The sequence below is a fragment of the Cnephaeus nilssonii genome (genome assembly GCF_951640355.1).
Source record: "Cnephaeus nilssonii genome assembly, chromosome: 17".
Lineage (NCBI taxonomy): Eukaryota > Metazoa > Chordata > Mammalia > Chiroptera > Vespertilionidae > Cnephaeus > Cnephaeus nilssonii.
In genome coordinates, this window is record NC_137088.1 from 40755745 (window position 1) to 40783511 (window position 27767).

The 27767-nt window shown below is 54.6% G+C and overlaps 1 protein-coding gene across 9 annotated transcripts in view; it reads left to right on the top strand.

The window, feature by feature from the left end:
• Window positions 1-27767, top strand: part of LOC307113377 (nischarin) — a 65007-nt gene that overhangs the window by 6940 nt on the left and 30300 nt on the right. For 7 of the 9 annotated variants that reach the window (XR_013814836.1, XR_013814837.1, XR_013814838.1 and 4 more), the window contains exons 4-19: window positions 6681-6729; window positions 7760-7923; window positions 8254-8349; window positions 9666-9765; window positions 10988-11136; window positions 12248-12316; window positions 12847-13032; window positions 13196-13324; window positions 14630-14743; window positions 15055-15166; window positions 19321-19445; window positions 20601-20650; window positions 21439-22824; window positions 25740-26124; window positions 26614-26770; window positions 27215-27343. Coding sequence is in view for 5 of the 9 variants with exons in the window: in XM_079795016.1 (XP_079651142.1) it covers window positions 6681-6729; window positions 7760-7923; window positions 8254-8349; window positions 9666-9765; window positions 10988-11136; window positions 12248-12316; window positions 12847-13032; window positions 13196-13324; window positions 14630-14743; window positions 15055-15166; window positions 19321-19445; window positions 20601-20650; window positions 21439-22824; window positions 25740-26124; window positions 26614-26770; window positions 27215-27343 (3400 nt within the window). In the remaining 4 variants the exon portion in view is untranslated. The other 2 variants (XM_079795012.1, XM_079795011.1) reach the window with 2 other exon arrangements.

Here is a 27767-nt window from a genome sequence, read left to right on the forward strand (position 1 = left end):
CCCACAACCAAGGTACATGCCCTTGACTGGAATCGAACCTGGGACCCTTGAGTCTGCAGGTGGACGTTCTATCCACTGAGCCAACCCGGTTAGGGTGTCCATTTTTGGACTATTATGAATGATGTTGCTATGAACATTCATATAGAAGTTTTTGTGTGGACATGTTTTGTTTTTATTGAGTATGTAGTAAAAGTGGAATTATTGGGTCATATGATAATTGTTTAACTTTTTGAGCAGCTGCCTAATTTTTTTCCAGAGCAAGTGCACCATTTGACATTCCCCCAGCAGTGTATATGTTCTTATCTCCCCACATCTTTGCCAACACTTGTTACTGTCCATTTTTTTTGATAGCCATCCTAATGGGTATGAAGTGGTATATCTCATTATGGTTTAGATTTGCATTCACCTAATGACTAATGATGTTGAGCCTCTTTTCATATGTTTATTGGTCATTTGCATATCATTGGAGAAAATATTCAAAACTTTTGTACTTCTAAAAATTAGGTTGTCTTTTTTTGTTGAGCTGTAGTTTTTTATATATTTTGGATATTAGACCCTTATTAGAAACTAGAGGCCCAGTGCATGATTTAATCATGCACCTGGTGTACCAGCTGGCTGTCTGTCCGCTGGTGCCCCAGGCCTTCCGAAAGCCTCCCGCGCGGCGGAGGCTTTCGGAAGGCCTTGCGCCGGCACAGACAGACAGACAGCTCCCCCGCTTTGGCTTTTGATCGCGGGGGAGCCGGCTGTGTGTCTGTCCCCCGGTGCCCCAGGCCTTCCGAAAGCCTCCGGCTCCGCGGAGGCTTTCGGAAGGCCTTGCGCCGGCGCAGACAGACAGACAGCTCCCCCGCTTTGGCTTTTGATCGCGGGGGACCTGTCCGGCTGTGTGTCTGTCCGCCGGTGCCCCAGGCCTTCCGAAAGCCTCCGGCTCCGCGGAGGCTTTCGGAAGGCCTTGCGCCGGCGCAGACAGACAGACAGCTCCCCCGCTTTGGCTTTTGATCGCGGGGGACCTGTCCGGCTGTGTGTCTGTCCGCCGGTGCCCCAGGCCTTCCGAAAGCCTCCGGCTCCGCGGAGGCTTTCGGAAGGCCTTGCGCCGGCGCAGACAGACAGACAGCTCCCCCGCTTTGGCTTTTGATCGCGGGGGACCTGTCCGGCTGTGTGTCTGTCCGCCGGTGCCCCAGGCCTTCCGAAAGCCTCCGGCTCCGCGGAGGCTTTCGGAAGGCCTTGCGCCGGCGCAGACAGACAGACAGCTCCCCCGCTTTGGCTTTTGATCGCGGGGGACCTGTCCGGCTGTGTGTCTGTCCGCCGGTGCCCCAGGCCTTCCGAAAGCCTCCGGCTCCGCGGAGGCTTTCGGAAGGCCTTGCGCCGGCGCAGACAGACAGACAGCTCCCCCGCTTTGGCTTTTGATCGCGGGGGACCTGTCCGGCTGTGTGTCTGTCCGCCGGTGCCCCAGGCCTTCCGAAAGCCTCCAGCTCCGCGGAGGCTTTCGGAAGGCCTTGCGCCGGCGCAGACAGACAGACAGCTCCCCCGCTTTGGCTTTTGATCGCGGGGGAGCCGGCTGGCTGTCTGTCCGCCGGTGCCCCAGGCCTTCCGAAAGCCTCCGGGGCAGCCATGACACAGACGCTGAGCTCGCGGCGCCACTGGCGCCGCGAGCTCAGCGTCCTGCTGGCCCAATCAGCTACCCCGGCCACCCTGAGTCCCGCCCCCTGCGCCTCCTGCTGGCCCAATCGTGGGCGTAGCGGAGTGATGGTAATTTACATATTACCATTTTATTATGTAGGATGTGATATGCAGATATTTTCTTCCATTGTATGGATTGTCTTCATTTTCTTGATAGTGTACTTTGAAACACACAAGTTTTAGATGATGGTGAAGTTCATTTTATGTTGTTTTTTTCTTCATTAGTGTCAGTATCTTGCCTAACCCAAGTTACAAAGATTTACAACTGTGCTTTCTTCTATGAATTTTATAATTTTTGCTCATGTTTAGGTCTTTGATCCATTTTGTGTTGTACATGGTGTGAGGTAGGGGTCCAACTTCTTTCTTTTGCAGCACAGATTTTAATGGCAAGGAAGAGAGCACTGCTTCTTTCCCACCAACTCTGAGATGGGGCATCTGGAGGCTGGTGCAGCCCTGAGTTGCAGTGAGAGGGCACTGGGCCTATTTTGCTTTGCTGTCTCTCTTCAGATAGCTGTGCCCCATAACCTGGACCCTTAATGACAGACCTCAATCCAGGACCCTAGAGCAGAGGTTTTAAAATTCAATGAAGTGGGATCCCCAAGTAGAATTCCAGCACCCCGTTTTGGGGTAGGCTGTGTAACTGTGGACTTGAGAGGTAGGCAGAGCCAAGTTTATTTCAGCCCGGCTGCTTCCAACTCGGGCATCTAACCTCTCTGTGTCCTAGTTCCTCTTTTGTGAGCTGGAGAGTGGTGGCCTTGGTTCTTGAGGATTGTAGGGGATGATGCAGTGAAGGTAGAGAGCCTGAAAGAGCAATGGCCCCCATCCGGGCACACCAGGTGCCAGCCCGTACTGGCTGTCCTGGTAAGGAAAGGCTCTCAGTTGTCTTCAGAGGTGGCATTTATATCATTTTCTTATTTTAAAGCCAGTTGGTTAGAACAAAGACACTTTGAAATTGGAAATCAGGAGCTGTGATGGAACTGTTACCATCTTCACACCAGCCTTAGCATTCCCATCCATCATTTGTTTTAGTTGCAAAGTACTGAGCCTGTACACGATAACAGATTTCTTTGCAACTCACAGTCTTGGAGCTCTGTTCAGTTAAAGTTTAGGCTTGAGCCCTAGCCGGTTTGGCTCGGTAGATAGAGCGTCGGCCTGCGGACTAAGGGGTCCCAGGTTCGATTCCGGTCAAGGGCACATGGCCCGGGTTGCAGGCTCGATCCCCAGTGGGGGGTATGCAGGAGGCAGCCAATCATTGGTTCTCTCTCATCATTGATGTTTCTCTCTCTCTCCCTCTTCCTTCCTCTCTGAAATCAATAAAAATATATTTTAAAAAGTTTAGGCTTGAATTCCTCAATGGGGAATTTTTACTTAAAGTTGAATGGCACATAGTATAGCTGTTTCTGCTATAATGCCTCTTCACAGACATGAAGTGAAAGTTATACAGGGACATACACATGAACATGTGTGTTTAAACCATACAGTGATGTGTAACAGCCCTCATTAATACCCCATTGAGCGTTTTGGTCAAGCATGTGCCAAGCAGAGGCAGCAGGCTGCCCTGGGGTTGTGCATTGAGTGCAGGTGTATGAGTTGTGGGGTGCAGTTGGTCTTGGGGCTCCATGTACGCAGACATACTCAGTCAGAATGGCAGTTGCAGAGCCACAGCCCACCTAGTTTATGGTGTGTTTGTGTGCAGTTCACACTGCTGCCCAAGGCTGCACACCGACACACGTGATCCTTGCAGGAACCTGATCAGTTGGTCTTGGTCTAGAACAGCAGTCGCCAACCTTTCAGTCCTCATGGACCACCAGTGGTCCGCGGACCACCAGTTGTCGACCGCTGGTCTAGAATACACTTGGGGGTGGGTGTTATAGTTTGTAAGCATAGCTAATAATATTTTTAATTGACATTTTTATTGAGGTAGAAAGAATGTCTTTTTAAAAATATACATTGCAATTCAGATAATTCATGGCACCCTGAAGCACTTCAGGTGCCTTCAGCTCAGGCTGGGTGGGGCACGTGGGGAGTCATCTGTCCCTGAAGATTACCTCCTGGTAGTATCTGCAGCAGCTTTGACTGGGGGCCACCTACGCCCCACTTACTGCCTGGCCAGAGGAACGCTTGATTCTGCACACCTTTGCTATGCACACAGGCTGCAGTATAGCCAGAATACTCTCTGAGGAGGCAAGGTGTTTCTCTGAGGAGACCATTGCTTGAGGCATTTCTTTGTTGCTCCCTGATTAATAAAAGTCTCCCAAGGTGAGGATGGCAGCAGCCTGCACTTCCTGTGCCCCAAAGTATGGGAAGAGAAATCGTTATATAGTTTGCTTTTTAGATTGCTCAGAAGTGAAAATGTGCCCTTTGCTTAGCAGGAGCCCTTGGATCTCAGCTTTCTGTGTTTCTTGTAATTCCAGCCCTGTCTCCCTAGTGGGATTGGCAGACACCAGCTGCCTGAAGAGATGTAACTTTGAGGGTGGGGGTTGTTAGGTATTGATGGAGGGCAGGGAGCCCCAGGATGAGTCACACAGGGTGCAGGGGCTCACGCTGTTCAGGACTCTCAAGGCTCTTGAGGCAATCCTGACTGCATGGGGCATGGGGAAGGGCCGCTTTGGAGGCAGAGCTTGGTTCTCAAAACTGTTGGTAGGGAAAGGGGCCTTTGGATTCAAGCTTTTCCTAATCTTCAGTTCTTCACAGCAGCCAAGGAAAATGTAATTGAGTTTAAGTTGTTGTGAGAGACGGGACTTGAACTCCAGTGTGAACGGGCAGCCTCTCCCCTTTCTGGCACTCTCCTGCTCGGAGCCTGCTCTGTCCCTCCGATGGCCCTTTACATCAGACCCTGCGTCTTGGCACACTCTGAGCTCAGGAATGCTCGGGCTATGTTTGCTCATTTTTCTTTTTGGCTTTTTGTCTGTTTGTGTGTGTGTGTGTGCGGGGGTGGTCTCAAAGTTATTCTCACACAGTATATAAACTGAATTTCAAGCAGATTAAAAGAAATTAAAAGATACCATAAAGTACTAAAAGAAAACATTAGAAAAATATTGCTATGATCTTGGAGTGGGGGAAGAGGACCCAGAAGTCACAAAGGAAAAAAATCACATGTTAAACAACATAAAAATGAAAAACCCTCTATATGTCAGGAAAACCACCAGGAATAATGGTAAAAGGCATGCACAGACAGGGAGAAGATATATGCAGCATATAAATACCCATCTTCTATACTAATAAATGGGTAATATGCTAATTAGATCAGGAGACCTTCTGGGAGACCTTCCAGACAAAGCCGTGGTGGCGGGGCCGAGGCAGAGGTGGTTAGGGGCAATTAGGCCAGGAGGGGAGGACAGTTGGGGGTGATCAGGCTGGGGGGGGGGGCAGTTGGGGGCAAGCAGGCCAGCAGGGGGGGCCAGTTGGGGGCAAGCAGGCCGGCCAGGGCAGGGGCAGTTGGGGGCGATCAGGCCAGCAGGGGGGCAGTTGGGGGCGAGCAGGCCAACAGAGGGGGCATTTGGGGGGGGGGGCAAGCAGGCTGACAGAGGGGGCAGTTGGGGGCAAGCAGGCCAGCAAGGGGGTCGGTTTGGGCGAGAAGGCCGGGGGGGGGGCAGTTGGGGGTGAGTAGGCTGGCAGGCAGAGTGGTTAGGGGCGATCAGGCAGGTAGGCAGGTGAGTGGTTAGAAGCCAGCAGTCCCAGATTGCTAGAGGGATGTCTCACTGCCGGTTTAGGCCCGATCCGTTGGACATCCCCCGAAGGGTCCCAGATTGGAGAGGGTGCAGACCGGGCTGAGGGACACCCCCTCCCCCCACACACACCCCATGCACGAATTTCGTGCACCAGGCCACTAGTTGTGTATAAAAGATAGGAAAGAGACCAACAAACCAAAGAGAAAACAGGAACAGCACTCCCTGTTTCCTCTAACCTGGTGCCTTCTGAGTCCTGTAAACATATGTGAATTGCACGTCCTGGTGGCAGAGATGTTCCTGTCAGTTATGAAGGCAGTTGTGCAGCCTCCATCTGGGCCTGTTTATGAAAAGTCCTATTGGCTGCCATCCGTCAATTAGTTAAAATCCTTACCTGCAGGATGTGGGACTGAAGGCCTGGGGGCCCTGCCAACCCCACAATGACACCACTGAAGTGCTGAAGCAATCGGTTGTGTACAGAGAGGCTTCAAGGCCAAGTGCTTGGGCGTGTGGCTTTGCTAGTTTCTAGCTACATAGAACTGGAGAAGTCACAGCACCTCTCACCTCAGTTTGCTCATCTGCGAAGCAGGTTTCAAAATAATGTCTTCCCCACGTAGGCCAAGCTTTGCCAGCCTCCTGAGCCTCATGTTGGGAGGATTGAGTGAGCCACCACGTGGCGAGTACTCGGGCCATTGCCCAGCGTGAATTTGCACCTCAGAACGTGACTGAGAGCTTGTCCTTGTCATGTCTCCGTCACATCATTCCAAATGAAGTTCTTTCCTGCCGCTGTCTCGTGGCCTGGGGCCAAGTGGTACTGTTACAGGGCCTGACGGGCGAGCTCGCTCTTTCCTAAGACACCTTTGGAACCTGTCAGGAGGGTTGGCTCTGGAAGCTCTCTTATCCCAAAGGGTCACGGGAGCCCTTTTCCAGGGGCAGCAGGGCTTCCTCTCTACCATGCCCTCCTCGGATCTCCCAGGGCCGGTGTTCAGAGCTGCTGGCTTCCTGGCCAGCTCTTGGCATAGCCAAGCTTTGCCAGCCTCCTGAGCCTCGTGTTCTCAGCCAGTGCCTCTGTGAGTTTGAAGTTGCAGCATTAGTCTGGTTTTTGTTCTGCTTTTGAGGAGACATTTTAAATGTCCATATAACTGGGAATATTTCGTTTCCCTTTCTTAGGCACCTGGATTCGTTATAGGTTTACTCCTTTATTTTGTCTGACTTTCTGGAGAGCTGGTGTTGCAATAGCAGAGCAGGTAGATAGGGAGTGTGCAAGTTCTAGTGACTGCAAATTCCAGTGCCTAGGGGCAGGGACTTCCTAACTGGGTTTTGTTTTCTCTGCAGGAGATAAATGGCATCACTGCCGCACTGGCTGAGGAGCTCTTTGAAAAAGGTATGTGGCCAGGGGTCCCCGAAATACTGGTGTAACTTACTCAGCACTGTTAGGTGGCCAGGGGCACGAGGCGGCACAGAACTCCATCTGCTGGGCTGTGCCAGGTGAATCCTAGCCAGGGCTCACCTCCCAGGAGTTGCCCAGGTCCCTGAATCTGATCCACAGCCAAGCCTGCCCGCCTACCTGCCCTGTTGGCAGCCAACTCTGAGGAGGTGAGGTCCTTCACGTTGGGGCGCTCAGGTTCTTGTCTTGGGGGGTAATCCCAAGCTCAGGATCTAGTTCAAAGCCCTATGGTGGAATTCTGGAAGGTGAGTAGCATCGTGCCCTCTTGCATCTGGTTTGTCCTTACCTAAAAGTGGTCAGATGGCAAACCGAAGCTGAGCGTGGGTCATGGACCTGCAATAAAGCATAGTTACAGTAGCTAACATGTGAGGTGTGCTTCTTGTGGTCCAGCCTAGTGTTCAGCATCTTACTGCCATGCCACCTCCTCTCTCTCCTTTGTGGGGGGGGTGGTGCGGATGAGGGCACTGAGGATGAGAGGCTTGGTGATCTGCTTGAGGATACGTGGCTGGAAGGAGCAGAGTGAGGACCAAATGCTAGTCTGTCTGGCTCAGAACCCCCGCCTGCTCTCAGGCCCTACACTGTGCTGGCATTTGAGGCTTCACCTAACTAAGATGTCTGTATCTTGGAGGTTGCAGCATAGGTCTGTTGTCCACAATGCTGCCTTGCGTCAGCTTTATCCTGGCTTAATACGTCAGGTTTTAACTGAGCCTCACCTTAGGGAGGCTCCCCAGGCACACCTCCGATGGCCCTTCCCTCCTTAATCCCATGTTCTGGGTGTGCCGAGCCCACCATGAGTTCAGGAGGCATCTGCTCCTGTGTGCCCAGAATGGTGGCTGACGTGGTGCCGTGCCCATAGCAGGTGCTTGCCAAATGCTTGTTAACTGTTAGCCAGGTGGGCAGACACCCTGGCCGCTTGACTAGGACAGGGCTGGAGGTGGGTGCTCAGCCTCGGGTATGGCTGTTGCAGGAGAACAGCTCCTGGGGGCCGGCGAGGTCTTTGCCATCAGGCCCCTGCAGCTCTATGCGGTCACTGAGCAGCTGCAGCTGGGAAAGCCCACATGTGCCAGTGGGGACGCCAAGACTGATCTCGGGCACATCCTGGACTTCACCTGTCGCCTTAAGTACCTTAAGGTAAGTGCAGCAGCTCATTTGTAGACGTGGGCGTACAGCCAGCACGGGGCCTAACTGCTCACTGACTGGCAGTGTGTGTGGAAGAGGCTGGTGGGCCATCCCAGGAAGGAAGGCCACTTTTGGTGTTCTTGGCACTGAGCTTCTGGCTGTGAGCACCAGGGGGCAGTCATGACCTAATGTTCCTTACTTTAAACCTCAGCTTTAGCCTGCTTTGTTGACGCGGTGCATGTCCACCATGCCTCATTGCCAGGCAGATCTTAGAGTCGATCATGTGAACATGGATGTGGAGCCATGTGGCAGCATCCCTGACAAGCCATATCTGTGCTGCAGGTTTCTGGCACAGAAGGACCTTTTGGGACCAGCAACATTCAGGAGCAGCTCCTGCCTTTTGATCTGTCAATATTCAAGTCTCTTCATCAGGTGGAGGTAAGGCCCTGGGCCCTGGAGTGCAGGCAAGGCTGAGCCCTGCACAGGGATCATCTTGCTTATGAATAACTGGACTTAGTTGTAAGGCACTGTTACTTCCGTGTTTGTTCGTATGTGGCAGATTTCATCTAGGGGAGTAAGGCCAACCTGAAGGCAGAGAAAGAGGGGCTCTGCTGCTCTTGGCTGGTCTGCATGTCTCTACCCCTGGCATGGGCAACATTTGAACAGGATGGAGCACCAGTGCCCACTCCTTTTGGGCCTCCTCGTTCGAGTTGAAGTGCTGAGAAGTCATCCTGAGGCTCAGGCAGAGCTAGTTCAGGTCTTTCCCAAGGCAGGTCAGCAGAGGGCTTGGAGTTCTCTACCTTCTGGCACGCCCATACCTAACTTTGCATTACTCACTGCTGAGCATTTGGGTTCAGGATGCCAGTTTTGTTGCCATTTTTAAAATGAAAGGGGGACTCTGTAACGAATAATACGAAATGTATTAAAACATCTATTTCTCAAGCATGGCCTTTGTGTGCAACCCTGTGCCCCATGTTTGATGTACACTCCTTGGTGGATTCTTCCTAATATCCCTGTAAAGTGGGCACTTTTATTCCCCTTTTATAGTTGAGAAAACTGAGGCTTAGGGAGGTTAGGAAGTTTGGCCAGGACCACGTGGTTAATGAGGGGAAAGCTGGGATCTCAATTCAGCTGATCCCAACACCAGAGCCTCTGCTACACATTGGACTGTTCTGCCTGCAACATTCTGGGCTTGTCTCAGAGACCTGGAGGATCGCTTCCCTTGGTGGGAACTGGTGGGAACTCGACCAGTGCAGGCCAAGTGAGGACTGAGAAGTCAGGGGTGCCCGGCCCAGCCTTGCCCTGGCTCAGCAGGCTGAGGCTCCACTGCCAGGGCCTGGGTATGTGTCACTCCAGCAGTGGCTCAGGGGAGTGTGCTTTGGCTTTGCACCCGCCCCTCTCCCCCCCCCCCCCCCCCCCCGGCCGTGCTCCCTCACAGGACAGCGGACACCAGGGGAGTGGGGCAGGGTGAACAGGAGGGTCCACCGTGTTCACTGTGCTTCAGAGGCCCCTTGCTCTCAGCTCTGATCTCTGTGGCCCACACTTTCTGTCCACCTGCCAAGCCCCAAGCAGCCCCCTACATGGGAAATGGAATTCATGGCTCAGTGAGTCTTACCAGATTCTTCAGATGCTGTTTAGTCAGCACTGAAAGCTGGGGGAAAGAGAGACAGGATTTGAATCACCTCTTGCCACTACCCAAGGCTTCTGTTGGATAAGTGATGCCGTTCCTGAGACATGGCTGTTCCTTGTTCCAGATAAGCCACTGTGATGCCAAGCACATCCGGGGACTGGTCGCCTCGAAGCCCACCTTAGGCACGATGAGTGTGCGCTTCTCAGCAACCTCGATGAAGGCGAGTGCCCCCTGTTTCTTGCCTGGAGATGTCTGTAGGGCAGGATTCTGCGCTGTGGTCCCCCCCCACCGAGGGTGGGAGTGCGCAGCACCACTGTCAGAAACCAGAAGCTGAACCTTCCCTAGGCCTGGGTAGCCATCCACTCAAGGGAGACATTCCAGCACTTAGCAACGCCTGGTATGCTTTAGTCCACATCTTCATCAAAAATCATGCTGTTAAACAAGACATTTTAAGGAAGTGGGTCCCCCACCCCCTGCCCTCAAAAAAAAGTCACTGGTGTTTGATGAGCAAATTGTTAAGCAGTGGCAACTGGCAGGACGTTTATAGCTAGATTGATATAAATGTTTCTCTAAGCTTAAAAAGCCGACTTAGCACTCGTTTGTGTCTTGTTCTTAGTGGACTTAAAGGAGACAGGTGAGGCTGTGGATATGTTAGGCTCTGATGTTTGTATATGAGCCGCAGTAATAATCACATTGAGAATGTAAGAGGTTTCTTTTCTATTTGCCTTTTTATGGATTGCATTTTAGTAATGTTAAAATTCTCCAGAAAAGCATAGTGGCAACTTTTATGACTTAGACTGTCAGATCAAGATTTAGGTTCGGTGAAATGTGAGGCTTACTGACTAAAAGAAGACTTGTGTCAGAAGAGCAAGGGTGTCAGGCAACCTTGTCTCTCTCTGAAGAACTTCCTGCCGCCTGGCTCACGGGGCTCAAAATGATCCATCGAGAGAGGAGAGGTCTTGTGGGCCTGAAACGTCAAAATGGGGAGGCCTGCCTCCCTCCCCTTCGATGGTGCCCCTGTGCACTGTGCTGCTACCTCAGAATTGTTGGACTTGAACCTGTAAAGTAACGGTTAAAAGAGCCTGCTGTCCATAGTGCCAGCTTGGAAAGTACAGTTGCCTGGAAACACCACGAATTCTGACCTTTAGCCTTTGAAATTTAAACCAGAAAAGGCATCACCATATATATATATATATGGCAAAAGCTTGAAAAGCCTTTGTTCCTGAAGCAGGACCGGAACGTATTCCAAATAACTGTATGTTGCTAAGCTTTTCAGTTATTTCACAATCGCTTAAAGACATATGAACCAAAGCCCAAGTTTAATGCAAGTTCACTTCCACCTGCTAAATATGCCCAAGCTCTTCCTGAAATTTTGCAATGATTGCATTCCCACTGAGTGTTGCGTGAGGGCCCAAGTGTGCTCAACAGATGTTCTTGCACAGGAAGTCCTCGTTCCTGAAGCCTCGGAATTTGATGAGTGGGAGCCAGAAGGCACAGCCCTGGAAGGCCCTGTGACTGCCATCATCCCCACATGGCAAGCACTGACCACTCTAGACCTGAGCCACAACAGCATCTCCAAGATTGACGAGTCTGTGGTACGCTCTCAGCAGTGGGCTCTGGGGTTTTCTACCCGAGGTTGGGTATTTAAGTGGCTTTTTCTGGAAAGACCACAGAAAACATGGGCTCTGTGCATTGCCTGCAATTTTTAAAATTGGAAAATGGGATTATTTAAAGCAAGTGAGATAGTACTTAGAACCAAATGAGGCATACCAATTATATGCACATTTGATATAAAAACATAGTGAGTGATGAAATTTACTCCTAAGGAGTGGAGTGTAAAAACCACTCCACAGATTCCAGATGTGCTTCTGTAAGAGTGACATCCAGATAGCATTTGGGAAATGGGAGTGTGACTCAGGTATTTGTGCTTCTTAGTGGTTGGGATTGGAGAAAAAGATGGGCAGACTTCCTTCTCTGGGACCTAGCCATTTGTCATTTTCATAAGCCACATGCTCCATAAAAATGGGGTGTGTGCTCATCACTGGAGTCCCTGAGTGTTCCTGTGCACATGCCGCTGGGTGGGCACTAGGAGGTGTTACATCATTGGCCCTGCAGAGATGGCCAGCCCAGGAGTTCACGGTCAAAAGGAAGAGTCCCTTGCCCTAGGCGGTTTGGCTCAGTAGTTGTAGCATCAGTCTGGACTGCAGGGTCCCGAGTTCTATTCCATTCAAGGGCACGTACATTGGTTGCAGGCTCAATCCTTCCGGGGTTCATGCAGGAGGCAACCAATCAATGTGTCTCTCTCACATTGTTGTTCCTCTCTCTGTCTTTTCCCCCTTCCTTCCACCCTATTTAAAAATCAGTGGAAAAAATATCCTCGGTGAGAATTAATGGGGGGTGGAAAAAAAGGAAGAGTCCCAGGGTGGCCTTGGCAAGTGTCGTCCCAGGCACCAAAAGGTTGATTCCCAGTCAGGGCACATGCCCAGGTTGCAGATTTGGTCCCTGGTTGAGACAAATTCAGGAGGCGACCAATTGATGTTTCTCTCTCTCCCTCCCCATCTCCCTCTTCCTTCCTCTCTCTAGGAAAAACAATCAATAAAAACATTTTTTGAAAAGTCCCAGGGTGTCTGTCCACCATGTGCAGAGGTGACATAGGGTCCAGCCTCTTAGAGTAATGTCAGGTGTTGTCTTTTTTCTCCCCATAAGAAACTGATTCCAAAGCTTGAGTTCCTGGACCTGAGTCACAATGGAGTGCTAGTTGTGGACAACCTGCAGGTAATAATGTCTTTGAAGACTGTTGCCACCTATGGGCTTCTACAAGGTCCCTGAGAGTTCAGAAGTCTGACTCAGCCTTGGGAATTTGGCCATTCCCTGGGTTTTCTCTCACGGGCACTGGAGAGGTGTCTGGGTACCCCAGAGGTTTGTAGGAGCAGGAGCTGCTGCTATCCCTTTAGGGTCCCAGTGATGCACGGAGCGATTGTTACTGTAGTTCCCCAGAATTAGAAAAGATGCATAAGTACAAATCAAGCGAGGTGAAGATGGTGCACCTCCATCATGAAGGTACAAGCTCGTTTTCAAAGCTCACACCTACCCTGTGGGTTGTGCTGTCTCTGCAGGGAGTGCCGCTGGGCTGTGGCACGTGCAGGGGAAAAGAGAGTTCCCTTCCCAATATCGGCCAGAGGGAATGGAGCTGACCTGCAGAGCTGGCCATTTCGGGTTGGAGGCTCATCACACCATTAGTGTCGGTTCCCTTTCCTTGGAGCCTTGACCTAGACCACCTTACCCTGTTCTCAATGTCGCCCCAGCACCTGTACAACCTCGTGCACCTGGACCTGTCCTACAACAAGCTGTCCTCCTTGGAAGGGGTTCACACCAAACTGGGGAACATCAAGACTCTGAACCTGGCTGGCAACCTGCTCGAGAGTCTGAGTGGCCTGCACAAGCTCTACTCCTTGGTCAACCTGGACCTCAGCAACAACAGAATCGAACAGGTGAGCCATGTCCCCTGTTCGGATGTCAGGGTTGTGGGATGGCTGTTTATCACGTTAAAGAAGAATGCTAAGCCTTCTTTCATCTAAAAGGCTGTCAAATGTGTTGTCATGTTGCCAAAGTGTTAAAAGAAGGGACAAGGGGAATGGAATTCATGCCTTGCAGATGGAGGAGGTCCGGAGCATAGGCAGCCTCCCATGTCTGGAGCATGTGGCTCTGCTGAACAACCCCCTGAGCATCATCCCCGACTACCGGACCAAGGTGCTGGCTCAATTTGGAGAGAGGGCCTCTGAGGTAGGCTGCCAGGGTAGGGGGTAGGGTGGGGGTTAGCTTGATCAAAGAGACCGTCTAGACAGAGTCCACATCTTCACAGCCAGAACCACTGCTGATGTCCACTGTTTTATTACCGTTGCCTGCTTCAGAAGGACTTCCTCGCCCTAAGTGGCCTTTCAGTTCTGGGAAGTCTGCTGCCTCCCCAAGAAAAAACTCCCTCACCCTTCCTGCAGCCCGTCCTGTTCCCCAGAGGACTTCCTCACATCGCCTCCAGCAGAGCTGCAGCCCAGGAGGGCTCCCCATGAACCCACAGGCACAGCCTGAGTGTGGAGGAACTGTCTTCAGCTTGTTAAAAGTAATATTGATTATTATAGGCAAGGGTTAGAAATAAGATATTTAATATTTTTTCTTTTTTTTTCTTTTTTTTAGAGAAAGATCAATTTGTTGTTCACTTATGCACTCATTGGTTGCTCCTCATATATTCCCTGACCTGGGATCAAACCTGCAACCTTGGCATATTGGGACAGTGCTCTAACCAACTGAGCTACCTGGTCAAGGCCAGAAATAAGATATTTTTTTAAATCCTGTGTTCTGGATGACTTCTGGCCATGAAGTCTGACTACAGACCCCAAGGGTGTGCCCACCTTTGCCAGTGTAGCCCAGCAGTATCTGCTGCCTGTTGAGTGTGTCTGGCCAACAGCCACCCTGCCAGCGGAACAGGTCTTTAGCCAGGTTCACCTGTCTCCTTAGCCTCAAGCAGGCCCCTCCCCCGTTTTCCCAAATTCCGGGCCAGAAGATACTGGAAGTCTGCATTCTTCTCTCATCCTCCCCCACCCCTCAATCTCTTTTCAGTCCCAAATGCTGCTCACACTGTCACCAAGACAGTGTTCACCAGGTGACATATGCTGCCTCCTGCCCACTCCACACTGCCTGCCAGCCCACAACCCCTCCTGCATTTGCAGACAGGGTGCCTGCTTTCCATGCCTCTGCCCTCCAGTTCCCCAGCCCAGAGGCCTTCTCTAGGCTCTTTGCTGATCTGAGTTCCACCGTAATTGGGGACTTAGTTCAAGTCACCACCTTCCCCCAACCCCAGCCATCCAAGAGGTCTCTTCAATGGACCCTGTATCCCTGCCTCACCTTTTTGGAAAGGGACTCCCAGTAACAGACTAGGCCCTGTGGGACCTCCCTGGACCGCTCTAAGGAACTTGCAGGTCACTTCCATGGGGGGTGAGGAACTTCCATGGGTGGCCCCACATTGCCAGGCTCCTGTCATTCTGCTCTCTGCTTGCCAGTCCCTAGGCTGATGGCCGTTTCTGGATTCTGTAGGTCTGTCTGGACAATTCAGTGACCACAGAGAAGGAGCTGGACACGGTGGAAGTGCTGAAAGCAATTCAGAAAGCCAAGGAGGTCAAGTCCAAACTGGGCCAGCCTGAGAAGAAGGTGGGTCTGTATGGAGGAGTGGTGGTGAGGAGCAGCCAAGGAAGGAGCTGGCTCCAGTGGAACTGGGCTCTGGGCATACTCAGAGCCACTGAGTCCTGACCTTGGGCAAGTCATACCGTCCATTTTCATCTGCACAGTGGGGGTGGTGAGAGGACCTGCTATACAGGGTTGTGAGGACTAGGTGAAATTGACTTCGCCATCCCCAATGTTTGTGAGAACCTCTGAGTTTCTCCTCCTCATCCCTGGCTTTTCGAGTTCTGTTCTTCCCGATCCTTCTCTTCTTTCCCGGGCTGACTTGAGCACTCTCCTAGGTTGGCGAGGATTGCCAGCTCTCCACTGCCCCCTGTGTCAGACCCAGCAGCTCCCCTCCTACCGTGGCTCCCACCTCCGCCTCCCTGCCCCAGCCCATCCTCTCCAACCAAGGTAATCATGTATGTAGCTTTCTGCCTAGCAGAGCCACATGGGCCCTGGCCGGGCTAGGGTCGGGGGGGAGGTGCTGGCACCTGCTCCTGGCAGGGTTCAGACACAGGGTGGGTGTGGTGCTGTCTGCCAGCCAGCTGCTTTCTGGGTGGCACGTGGTGGGGGTGCCTGGCCTGATTTCAGCTCTGTGGTTTGCTTAGTGAGGACCACCCCCCCCCCCATTGTTCTGACACCCACATCAGCTCCTCTAGGATACCATAGGGTGTCACTACGGCCCTGAGGCTGCTCTTGGAACAGGCTCAGGGCTGCTGGCTCCCCCGCAGGCTGTGTGGGTGGATTGGCTCATTAACGGGAAGCCAAGCAAGTTACTGTCCTGAATCGGCTGCCTTGATCCCTGCATGGGGAACTTGCTTTTGTCATCGCCTCATCTCAGTGGCTCAGGCCCAAACACTATTTGTGGGGCCCAGACAGGCTGTCCAGGACCCATGGGAGACCAAGCCTTTTCACCTGCCCACTGTCTTAGCGTTTTCAAAGGGCTTTCACCTCTGAACCCAGGCATCCTCGGAGATGAGTGAGTGAAGCAGGTCCCATGAGAGTGTCTGCTGGCCCGGCCCCCACGGAAGAGGGGAGGGTGTGCCGTCCCGAGTGGAATCGAGGCTCGGGACACACAGGAAGGAACGCCGCCCGCCCACCCGGGCTCCTGGAGATGCAGAACTTGGTGTGAGGTCTTGGGAAAACAGTTTGACCCTATGTTTCAAGAGCCAGAAAAACGTTCCCACTCCTTGACCTGGTAACCCCAAGTGGTGGGGAGTTTATCTTGGTGGGATAAGATAATGGGAAGGGGAGATGGTGAACTGCTCACTGCAGCGCTATTTATGCTAGCAAAGCAGGGGATGTGACAGACATCAGAGGATGAGAGGGAGATTAGGCAGTGGTGCAAAATACTCTGCAGCCATCACGTCAGAGAAGAGGGCTGGGTAGAAAGGAGGGAGAATGCTGAGGGTAAGTCGGCCTGCTGCAGGGCGGTGCACTGAGGTCACAGCTGAGAGATGCAGAGAGCATTCCTGAGAACGGATGCTCATGTCACGTGCCAGAGCGATTGCCAGTTTGTTTTTGTAACACTTGACTGAGAAAGTTTTATTTTTTTACATAAAAGGGGCAGGAGGTTTGTATCCCACTGAAGACTTCCCTGACCCCCATCTCCTGCTCAGGGCCAAAACCCTCTTTGGGCCTCACAGCACTGTGGAGGACAGGGAGGCAAGTGGTCCTAGGTAGGCCAGGGACTAGCTGGTTCTCAGCCAGCTTTTGTGAGGTGATGAACGAGTGTGTGAGTGAGCGAGCAAGCGGAGAACAAGCTGGTAGAGAGCAGACGCAGGCGGGTGAGTGAGGCATCGCCCCCAGGGCCATAGCTACAGGCAGCGCCCTATTTGATGGTGAAGCCTCTGCACCAGCCAGGCCCAGGCCTCAGCCCCCTTCTTCACTGCCCCCCACTCCTGGGGACACACCACCGAGTGGCTCACTCGTCTGTTCCCCTTCCCCAGCTGCTGGACATTTAGACACTGTCTCCAGACTTGCACCTCTTACAAATAAAACTGCAGTGGACGTCTGTGTGTGCACATCTCTTTCCTTTCTGTGAGAAGCAAAGTCGGGCCCCCATCCAATTGCTCTCCTGATGTCCTCATCCCGTCCTCTGAGTGGCCCTTTCTGACCACTTGTTTGTACTGACTGGTCCAGGAAGGAAGCAGGGAGATGATCCCAGTTCTCACTTCCTTGGCTCCAAACAGGGCTGGGGGTGGGGAGGGGGGTGTGGCAAGAAAATGTTGCTTTCTTTTCTCGCTAATATGGAGGAATCCATAGATATTTTTGTGTCCAGCCATGAGCTGCTGGGTCTTGCGTGGCTGGGCATGGATTTCTCCATGTGGGAACAGCCTGATCCCTAGAAGTGTGTATATGTGTGAATAAACTGGGCACTCAGAGGCCTGTGTGAAGGGGAACTGTCCAGTGAACATCAGGCCTCTGGTCATTTCAGAAGCTGTTAGCCAGCTGGTTGGAGCCACAGAAGATTGTGACCGATAGGCGCTAATGTGCGGAATGCCAGGGTGGGCTCACCAGGCAGGGCAGAGCTGAAAGGCTGGAGAGAAGGGGTGAGGAGGAGGCTCCTGGGGTCAGACAGCTGAGTTTGTGTCCCAACCTCCTTGGCTGTGTTCCCTCAAGCAACTTGTAGCCTCTCTGAAGTTCTGTTTTCTCAACTATAAAGTGTGAACACCCAACTTCATCACTTCTAAGATGCACACGACTTCTGAAATTGAGATGCGTCTTTCAGTCAGTGTTGTCTCATAGTTGCTGGTACTCGTGATGGAGTCGTGTGGAAACCTTCCGTGGACACCTGCTAAGACCAAGATGCACGCCCATGCATCTTAGATGTGATGAACTGTAAACGAGATGTGCGTGAGCCAACGCGGGAAGCACCGAGCACTGCTCCTGACTCATCGGAAGTGGTCATGGAGGCCTCCCTCTCCCGCGTCCTTGTTGGGGAGTTTCAAGATGACCAGGACTGTGCCCCTGAGGAAGCTGTGTGCCCCAGGGAGAACAGGACAGAGTGCCTGGGGGCGTTTTGTAGAGGGAGAGGTATGGCTAGAGCAGGGGGCTTTGCAGTGGAGGTTGTGTGTAGGGGTCCTCAAAAGCTGGGCAGGACCTGAGCATGTGAGGGAGGAGGGGGTTCTAGGAGAGAACAGTGTGCTTATGCATAGCTGTGTGCTGGCCCTTCCTGCCTGTGCAGTCCCTGCTGCTTCGCTGGAAGGGGGAGCAGGGTCTGGGCTTGGGCCCTCAGCCTGCCTACCCCATGGGCAGAGGACCTGGGTTCCGCGAGTTGTCTTGTCCCTGGGCAGCAGCTGAGCTGGACTAGGGTCTGTGACCTCTGGGGCTCTAACGTATGGTGCCTGGTTGTAAAGCCAGGCCAAGCCTTGGGCTCTTCCAGATTTTTGTGGAACAAGGTTGATGCCCCGTGTTCACCCAACAAACTGCACTTAGGAAAACATTAAAAAAGGCTTTGCCCTCGGCCAGTCTAGGTGTGAGATATCGGGCTTAAACGTAAAACAGCCTCAGCAGGATTTAAAAACACCCAGTGTTTCCACAGTGCGTAAGTCAGCGTGTGGAAGGCTGGCTAGGGAGGCCAGAGGGCTGGTCCTGTGGAAGCAAGGCACGGGTGCCGGGCGTGGGTAGTCCTCGAGGCCCCTTGTGTGTCTGAAGCTCTGCAGAGATGTCAGATTGGGGTGGGCTGTGTCCAGCCATTGTTCTGGAAAGGCTCTAGGAGTGAACATGTTTAAGGCTCTTGATGGACATACTGCCAAACTGCTCTCCTGACAGGCGGGCCAGCTCCCACGCCAGTGCCTGCCTCTACCCAGTTGGGCCAAGTCAGGGCCACGCACAGTCTAAACATTGCCAAAATGAGAGACAAAACTGGTGTCTTATTCCAGCTTGCCCCTCTGTGCTTATTTGTGAAGGAGGGTGAGCATTGTTTTGTGTGATATCTATTGGCCATCTTTTGTGAAATGTGTCTGCATTTTTTGCAGTCTGTCTCCTAGTGGGATTCCCAACTTTATCCCTTATTTTTGTCATCTGTAACAGCTTTTTAAAATATATATATATTTTATTGATTTTTTACAGAGAGGAAGGGAGAGGGAGAGGGATAGAGAGTTAAAAACATCAATAAGAGAGAAACATCAAGGTACATACCCTTGACTGGAATTGAACCTGGGACCCTTCAGTCCACAGGCCGACACTCTATCCACTGAGCCAAACCGGTTAGGGCTGTAACAGCTTTTTATAGAAAGATATAAATGTTCGTCAAATATTGCAAATGCCTTTTTTTCATTTCTTTGTTTACTTATAGAAATTTAGTTTTTATGTAGTCACATTTCAAATTCTTCCTTTCGATTTAGGCTCAGAAAGTCTCTATCTTGAAATTGGATAAGCAATCATTTGTTCAAGTTATTTCAAGATTTCAATTTTAACATTTTATTCTGTAATCCATGTGGCTGGGTTTGGGGGTCTGACAATCCCCCGGCCATGCCAGAATCCCGAGGACCCAGTCCCATTTGTTGAATGGCTGCTCTTCCTGCCCCACTGTCCCACCCGCCTGCCCCTGGTCTCTCCAGGAATCATGTTTGTGCAAGAGGAGGCCCTGGCCAGCAGCCTCTCATCCACCGACAGTCTTACTCCCGAGGACCGGCCCATTGCTCGGGGATGCTCTGATTCCTTGGAGTCCATCCCTGCAGGACAGGTAATGCCTGCCTCCTGCTTCTGCGGATTGGTTACCTCTGTGCAGCTCTGTCTGAGGCTATCTGGAAGTAGGAGGTGGCCTGCCTAGAGTTGTGGCAGATGCTGCCAGCGATTGGTGTACTCTGCTTTGTGTTTTCCTCCCTCCCTCCCTTTATTCTTCCCTCCCTCCCTCCCTCCTCGCCCCGCTTCTCCCTCTCTCCCTCTCCCCCGTCTACATCTCCCCCTCCCTCCTCCCCATCTCCCTCTGTTAGTGGAAACAGACAGTTCTCTCACTGGGCCCTGGAGGGCAAAGCCAGATAACCTTTAGTTCACATGAGTGGATTCCCTTGGGGAAAGCAATTCTGAAGGTTCTGGAGTGGAAGGGGCCTTGTTTGGGTTCCAAACCCATCAGGAAGAGTTTCTCGCCTGTTGCCTGGCACCCCAGGACTATTCTGCCCATCCCTGCATGTCATCCTGGTAGTTTGGGACACTGTGTGACTGTGGCACCTTCTCTGGCTGCTGCTAAGGGTTCCAGAGCTCCTCCGTGTGTCCTGGGAAGAGAGGAGGAGGCAAGTGTGGTGTGAGTGGCTCATTTGCCATGTTGGAGAGTGTGCTTGCTACCTGGACCTCCCTCTAGCCCCATCTCTATTCAACAACAGTCAGGGCCGTGTGACCCTGTGGTCGTCTGAGAGGCCTCACCTTATCCCAGCACACCATGGCACTGCCTTCTCCCTCCCTGTTGTCCAGAGACCCCTGGGAGGGCCTTGCCAGGTACTGTGCAGCCTCTGTTCATCGTGTCTTCGGCTGGCCAGTTGCCAAATTGGTGTACTGCCCATGAGGACCCTCTGGGGTGGCACAGGGAGCACTCGGATGCTAGGCCCAGCGGCACAAACTGAATTTCAGAGTGGCAAGAGGTTCTGGCCCAGGAGCTGGGAGTGTGAGCTGGGGGCAAACTGACCCTGGTGGGAATCAGCCTTGCTGTGCACTGGCAGGATAACTGGGGGTCTCTCTGTCTCCAGGCCCCATAATTCACCCCAGAATGGAGTGTGGGATGGTGAGGAACTTCCTGCAGGGAGGGAGGATAGAGGGCAGGGTGCCTGGCTCAGGGTCTAGCACCAGAAAATGCCAGGGAATGGCCGAAGCGGGTGGGGGCTGACCACATTTCCTTCTCTGTCAGGCCCCTTCTGATGATTTAAGGGACATACCTGGAGCTGTTGGCGGTGCGAGGTAAGGAAGAGGTTGAGAAGGCCTGTACACACTCAGCTGTGGGCTAGTGGTAACTAGTTGGATTTTGTTAAATATGTATTCACAGGAGTCCTCCAGAACTACCTCTTCCTTTAAATTAAACACAGATATGAAAGCTCTGGTCTACTTCTAAATTTGAGTCTAATGACATGTCATCCTACACGAGGGATCAGCAGATCGAGGCTGGTTTGGTCCATAGCCTGTGAGATAGGAATGATTGTTCCATGCTTAAGGAGCTGTTTTTAAAAAGAAAAGATTATGTGGTTGGGGGCCCCAAAAGCCCGAAGTATTCATCCTGTGACCCTTTGCAGAGGAGGTTTCCCGCCCCGATATACACACACTTTGTGAGGGCAGTAGTGGCCGAGAGGGGCTTGAATTTAAATGTGAAGGTCCTAAGCACGCCCCGAAGGGAGCTGTTGTCAGCAAGCGACTCCATGCTCTAGAGCACTCACTGCCTCTGGGGCTCGCGGCCAGCGCCTGAATGACTAAGATCTTTGTGATGCTTCCGGTGGGGGAACCGGTGTGATGTGGGCAGGACTGGCCTGAACATCTGTCATCAGAGTCCTGGGCATGTGGACTCTGGAGAGACTGGTGGCCCCAGCCTTCTGGCACCTTGGCTCCCCAGCGGGGCACTTGTCCTAGGAATAGGCTCGGCTATTGAGCAGGCTTGGGATACCCATGAGTTGGTTCCTCAGGACCAGGGTGTAGCCCCAGACTTGAGAGGTGGGGTGTCCCAGCCCAGCGTGTCACTGACCTGGCTTCTCACACAGCTCAGAGCACTCGGAGCCGGAGGTCCAGGTGGTGCCTGGGTCTGGCCAAATCATCTTCCTGCCCTTCACCTGCATTGGCTACACAGCCACCAACCAGGACTTCATCCAGCGCCTCAGCACACTCATCCGGCAGGCCATCGAGCGGCAGCTGCCCGCCTGGATAGAGGCAGCCAACCAGCGGGAGGAGGGCCAGGGCGAGGATGACGACGACGAGGACGTGGCTGAGAACCGCTACTTTGAAATGGGGCCTCCAGATGTGGAGGAAGAGGAGGAAGGAGGCCGGGGAGAGGAAGAGGAGGAGGAAGAAGAGGAGGAAGATGGTGAGGAGGAGCGCCTGGCCCTGGAGTGGGCCCTGGGTGCAGACGAGGACTTCTTGCTGGAGCACATCCGCATCCTCAAGGTGCTCTGGTGCTTCCTGATCCACGTGCAGGGCAGCATCCGCCAGTTTGCCGCCTGCCTCGTGCTCACTGACTTCGGCATCGCTGTCTTCGAGATCCCGCACCAGGAGTCGCGGGGCAGCAGCCAGCACATCCTCTCTTCCCTCCGCTTCGTCTTCTGCTTCCCGCACGGCGACCTCACTGAGTTCGGCTTTCTCATGCCAGAGCTGTGTCTGGTGCTCAAGGTGCGGCACAGCGAGAACACGCTCTTCATCATCTCGGATGCCGCCAACCTGCACGAGTTCCACGCCGACTTGCGCTCGTGCTTCGCCCCACAGCACATGGCCATGCTCTGCAGCCCCGTGCTCTATGGCAGCCACACCAGCCTGCAGGAGTTCCTCCGCCAGCTGCTCACCTTCTACAAGGTGGCGGGCGGCTGCCAGGAGCGCAGCCAAGGATGCTTCCCGGTCTACCTGGTCTACAGCGACAAGCGCATGGTGCAGACGGCTGCCGGGGACTATTCGGGCAACATCGAGTGGGCCAGCTGCACGCTCTGCTCTGCCGTGCGGCGCTCCTGCTGTGCACCCTCCGAGGCTGTCAAATCCGCTGCCATCCCCTACTGGCTGCTGCTCACGCCTCAGCACCTCAACGTCATCAAGGCTGACTTCAACCCCATGCCCAACCGTGGAACCCACAACTGTCGCAACCGCAACAGCTTCAAGCTCAGCCGCGTGCCACTCTCCACTGTGCTGCTGGACCCGACGCGCAGCTGCACCCAGCCACGGGGTGCCTTTGCCGATGGCCATGTGCTGGAGCTGCTTGTGGGCTACCGCTTTGTCACCGCCATCTTCGTGCTGCCCCATGAGAAGTTCCACTTCCTGCGCATCTACAACCAGCTGCGGGCCTCGCTGCAGGACCTGAAGACCGTGGTCATCGCCAAGACCCCTGCGACTGGGGGCCAGTCCCAGCGGCCCCTCGTGGATGGCCAACCTGCTGAGAACAGGGTCAGGTGAGACTGAGCACAGGCTTTTGGGGCCAGGGGCATGGGACTGGTACGTGCGCAGGGTGTTCACATCACTACGTCTGAGACCACTCACTTCAAACCCCATCTCTGAGCACCTGCAGAGTGCGCTTGGGTCTAGAGTGGGCCCAGCCCCTCAGCTCCTCCTCAGCTCCTGACCGCCCTCAGCAGTGTCCCTGACTCCCTCGGGCTTGGCACAGGGTTGTTCCTTCTCTCCCAGGGCTTCAGAAGAGGCCTGAGAAAGCTGTCCTTTCACAAGGACAGTCTGGCCCAGTCCTCTGCCACTTAGGGCCCTGCATGGCTGGGTCCGGGTGCCTGAGCTCCTGCCAGCAGTGCAGGCCAGGCTGAGGAGATTGCCCTACCTGGCTTGGCCTTCTCTGCTCCACTGGGCCCAGGCCCAGCCTCCAAGAATCACCCACCATCTCCTCCCCTCAGGGGCTCACAGTCCCATGCCAAGCCTCACCCTGTTGAGAGCCACCCAGCCCTGCTCAGGAAGGTCAGGGTTGCTGATGGGGCTCTCTTTCTGCATGTAATTTGGGGAGTCCCCTTCAAAGGAACTGAGTGTGTGAGCTGGGTAGTCACCTTATGCAAAGCTCCTTTTTTTCTTGGGGAGACTGAGGCACAGAAAGAAGGAGTGGCAGCTGGGAGCCCTGTCCTGCTCATTCTCACTCTCTTCTCTGCCCTGCCCCCTCCCCCAGCTTGGCTTTCCCTGGGCCCCCTCCTTGGGTTTCCTTGAGGGCTGCCTGAGGCTGGGGTAGGGGGTGTCTATGGGGGGGCAGGGCATGGTCCCACCCTCAGCTCACCTCCACCTGGGGCTCAAGGGGCCTGTGCCCTTAAGGGGGTCCCTATCTCCTATCACTGCCCCCTGGCTGCACATATGCTGGGTCTTTCCCCTCATGGGCAAGAAAGCCTTCATTTGTCACCTTCTTGTTCCCCGAGACATAGTCAAGCTCGCTTTCTCGTCTATCCTGGTGGTCAGTGGATATTCTCACCCCAGCATCTCACGGGGCCTGCCTTCTCCCTCCAACCTTCCCGCCGAACTGATGCTTCCAACCTCTTTTTGGCTAAATTGGGTGCCTCTCCTATGCCCAGCTCAAATCCCATGCCCTCTGTAGAGACCTCTGATGCCTAGTGAACAGCTTAGGCTCAAGGTGGCCCTGCCCAGCTGTCTCCCCATCTCCCTGCCCCTATGCTAAGGCTTTGGTGACATTTCCCTGCCACCCGAGAGCCTGGCTGCAACCTTCCCACAGTGGGACTCCATGCAGGAACAGGCCCCTGCTGCATTCCTGCAGCCGCATCTCTGTTCGCGCCAGCAGGAGGACAGCCGGGCTTCTTAGGGGCATGTGGCCCAGTGCAGGGCCGGGGGGGGGGCTTCTTAGGGGCATGTGGCCCAGTGCAGGGCCAGAAGGGGCGCTTCTTAGGGGCATGTGGCCCAGTGCAGGGCCAGGGCGGGGGGCTTCTTAGGGGCATGTGGCCCAGTGCAGGGCCAGAGGGGGGCTTCTTAGGGGCATGTGGCCCAGTGCAGGGCCAGAGGGGCGCTTCTTAGGGGCATGGGGCCCAGTGCAGGGCCAGAGGGGGGCTTCTTAGGGGCATGTGGCCCAGTGCAGGGCCGGGGGGGGGGGGCTTCTTAGAGGCATGTGGCCCAGTGCAGGGCCGGGGGGGGGCTTCTTAGGGGCATGTGGCCCAGTGCAGGGCCGGGGGGGGGGGCTTCTTAGAGGCATGTGGCCCAGTGCAGGGCCGGGGGGGGGGCTTCTTAGGGGCATGTGGCCCAGTGCAGGGCCGGGGGGGGGGCTTCTTAGAGGCATGTGGCCCAGTGCAGGGCCAGAGGGGGGCTTCTTAGGGGCATGTGGCCCAGTGCAGGGCCGGGGGGGGCTTCTTAGAGGCATGTGGCCCAGTGCAGGGCCGGGTGGGGGGCTTCTTAGGGGCATGTGGCCCAGTGCAGGGCCGGGTGGGGGCTTCTTAGGGGCATGTGGCCCAGTGCAGGGCCATGGGGGGGGCTTCTTAGGGGCATGTGGCCCAGTGCAGGGCCAGGGGGGGGCTTCTTAGAGGCATGTGGCCCAGTGCAGGGCCGGGGGGGGGGGCTTCTTAGGGGCATGTGGCCCAGTGCAGGGCCGGGTGGGGGCTTCTTAGGGGCATGTGGCCCAGTGCAGGGCCAGAAGGGGCGCTTCTTAGGGGCATGTGGCCCAGTGCAGGGCCGGGGGGGGGGGGGGGGGGCTTCTTAGAGGCATGTGGCCCAGTGCAGGGCCGGGGGGGGGGGGGCTTCTTAGGGGCATGTGGCCCAGTGCAGGGCCAGGGGGGCTTCTTAGAGGCATGTGGCCCAGTGCAGGGCCAGGGGGCAGGGATCTGATTTGACAGCTAGACTGTCCAGTTGAGAAGACAATTCCTAAGGACTTCCCTCAGCACAGGCACCGGCATGTAGGCATGTAGTCTGGTTGCAGGGAGCGCCCCAACCTCCAGGAGCTTTAAGGGTTCCGTGTCCAGGTTGGGGTGGAGGAAAGCCTGAGCCACCTGAGAGGACCCAAAGGCAGACTGAGGGGTAATTTGAGTTTTTGGTTCTCAGACTTGATTGCACCCAGATCCCAGCCCTGGGTACCTGGGTCATACTCTGGACTCTGCAGTGACATTTCTGACTCCTCTACCACCTGCTCAATATAAGTGTTTGGTTTTATGGGCCACCAGTGTCTGGCCGTCCTAGCCCGGGGGGGCCCCCATCTGCCCATCTATCTCCCGAGAGAAAGGGCCTGGGTACCTTTTCTCTGCTCTTTTGTCTTCCCAGGGCCCCATAGGTGGAGTGTGTGTGGTGCATGCGTTCCCCTCACACTTCTGAGGTTGAGCATGTGATATGAATCTCCTTTGGGGTCTACATCTTAATATAGTCTTTCTTGGGGGATTGGGAGGTGCAGTGTTGACCGGAGTCCCCAGGAAGCCCCAGCAGAGGCTCCAGCGCCAGCACCAGCCCCAGAGGAGGCCCCAGCTCTGGCCCGGGCAAAGGCCTCAGCCCCAGAGGAGACCCCAGCTCCAGCCCCAGCAGAGACCTCAGTGCCAGCCTTGGTTCCAGCAGAAGCCCCAACAGAGGCCTCAGCCCCAGAGGAGACCCCAGCTCCAGCCTTAGGGGAGGCCCCGGCACCAGCTGAGGCCCCCGCCCAGTACCCAAGCGAGCACCTGATCCAGTCCACCTCAGAGGAGAATCGGATCCCCTCACACCTGCCCGCCTGCGCGTCGCTCCGGCACATTGCCAGCCTGCGGGGGAGTGCCATCGTCGAGTTCTTCCACAGCAGCATTGCAGAGGTAGTGGCCTGGGTGCTGGCCTTGCTGGCTGGCACCTGTGTGGAGAGGTAGCATGGTTGGTCCTGGAGACTGTGCAGAGTTTGTGTTGGGGTCAGCCTCAGATTCTCTGGCTTCTCTGTGCTGGCTTTTCCCCAGCTTCAGCTGTTCACAGCTGGAGGGCCTAGGTTGGGAGGTCCCGGACTGCCCTTTCCTGGTCCGTTGTCCAATTATCACTGCCCCCTGCGGCCACTCCTATTCCTGGGCCCCCGGCACACCGCACTGCACATCCATCTCCCCTTCCTCACCTCCTCTCTGCTTCCAAGTTTATTAATCTATTGACACGATGTGATGACCTGCCTGAGTCTCCTCATCCAAGGCTATGGGCACGTCACAGGGTGGTGGGTCTAATGGGGGGCCTGCCCGGAGGGCTGTTTCAGGCGCGGTCTGGAAGAGAAGCTGCGTGCTCTGCCCTGCTTTCCTGCAGCCCTAACCCAGCCCCTTGGTGTCCAGGTGGAGAATGAGGAGCTGAGGCACCTCATGTGGTCCTCGGTGGTGTTCTACCAGACCCCGGGGCTGGAGGTGACCGCCTGCATGCTGCTCTCCACCAAGGCCGTGTACTTCGTGCTGCACGACGGCCTCCGCCGCCACTTCTCGGAACCACTGCAGGGTAGGCACCGGGGCCTGCTGCCGCCCGGGAGCTGGAGCTTGTGCCCAAGAGGTGGGCCTGTTGTATGGCCTCAGTCAGCAGTGACTCGGCTGCACTGGACTGAGAATCTCTTGGGGGTGGGGGTGAAACAGCCCCCCCTCCCACGCTGCCATGAGGGACCTAGGGTCAGACATGAAGGCGCCAAGCCAGGACCTGGGGAGCACCTGGGCACTAGCCATGATACTGGCTGGAGCAGCTCTGCCCCTCAGAACCCCAGTGGGGGGCTCCTGGTGACTCCCCTGAGTCAGGCACGGCTCAGATTGCCCATGAGGCCTTGTGTGTGTGGAGGGGGGATGGTGCTCCTCAGCTACCTAGGCCAGCCAAGGGGACCCATTTCTGCTGGACTCAGCTATGCATAGGCCCCTCATGCTCGCCTGGCACCCCCCCCCCCCCTTTCCTCCATAGATTTCTGGCATCAGAAAAACACGGACTACAACAACAGTCCCTTCCACATCTCCCAGTGCTTTGTTTTAAAACTCAGTGACCTACAGACAGTCAACGTTGGGCTTTTTGACCAGTATTTCCGGCTGACGGGTGAGTGACCACTGCTTTGTCCTATTTTAGTGAAGGCCAGTGTTACCAGTGGGCTCCCACCTTCCATCTGTGGGTGCGTTATCGCAGGCAGAGTCCTCTGCTCACAAGCCCTTTCACGGGAGTGGGAGGAAGCAGCTTCAGGAACTGCTGAGAGTGCAGAACTCACCGGCCAGGGCTCAGGGCTGGAGGGACAGAGCAGCGAGTGCGGGGCAGTGCCGGAGGCAGGCTGAGTGGGCCCTGTGCTCAAGGCAGGATGTTTCTGACTCACACTTCCTGAGGAGAGAAAACTAAGCTCTTTCCCTAATGCCTCTGTATCCCCTTCCAGAAAACTGTCACAGCCCTTCCGGCCTGAGAAGTGGCCTCTGTTCAGGCCCCATGATGCTTTCCCACGTGGGCCTTCTTGGCCCTGGCTGTGTGGTCTCCA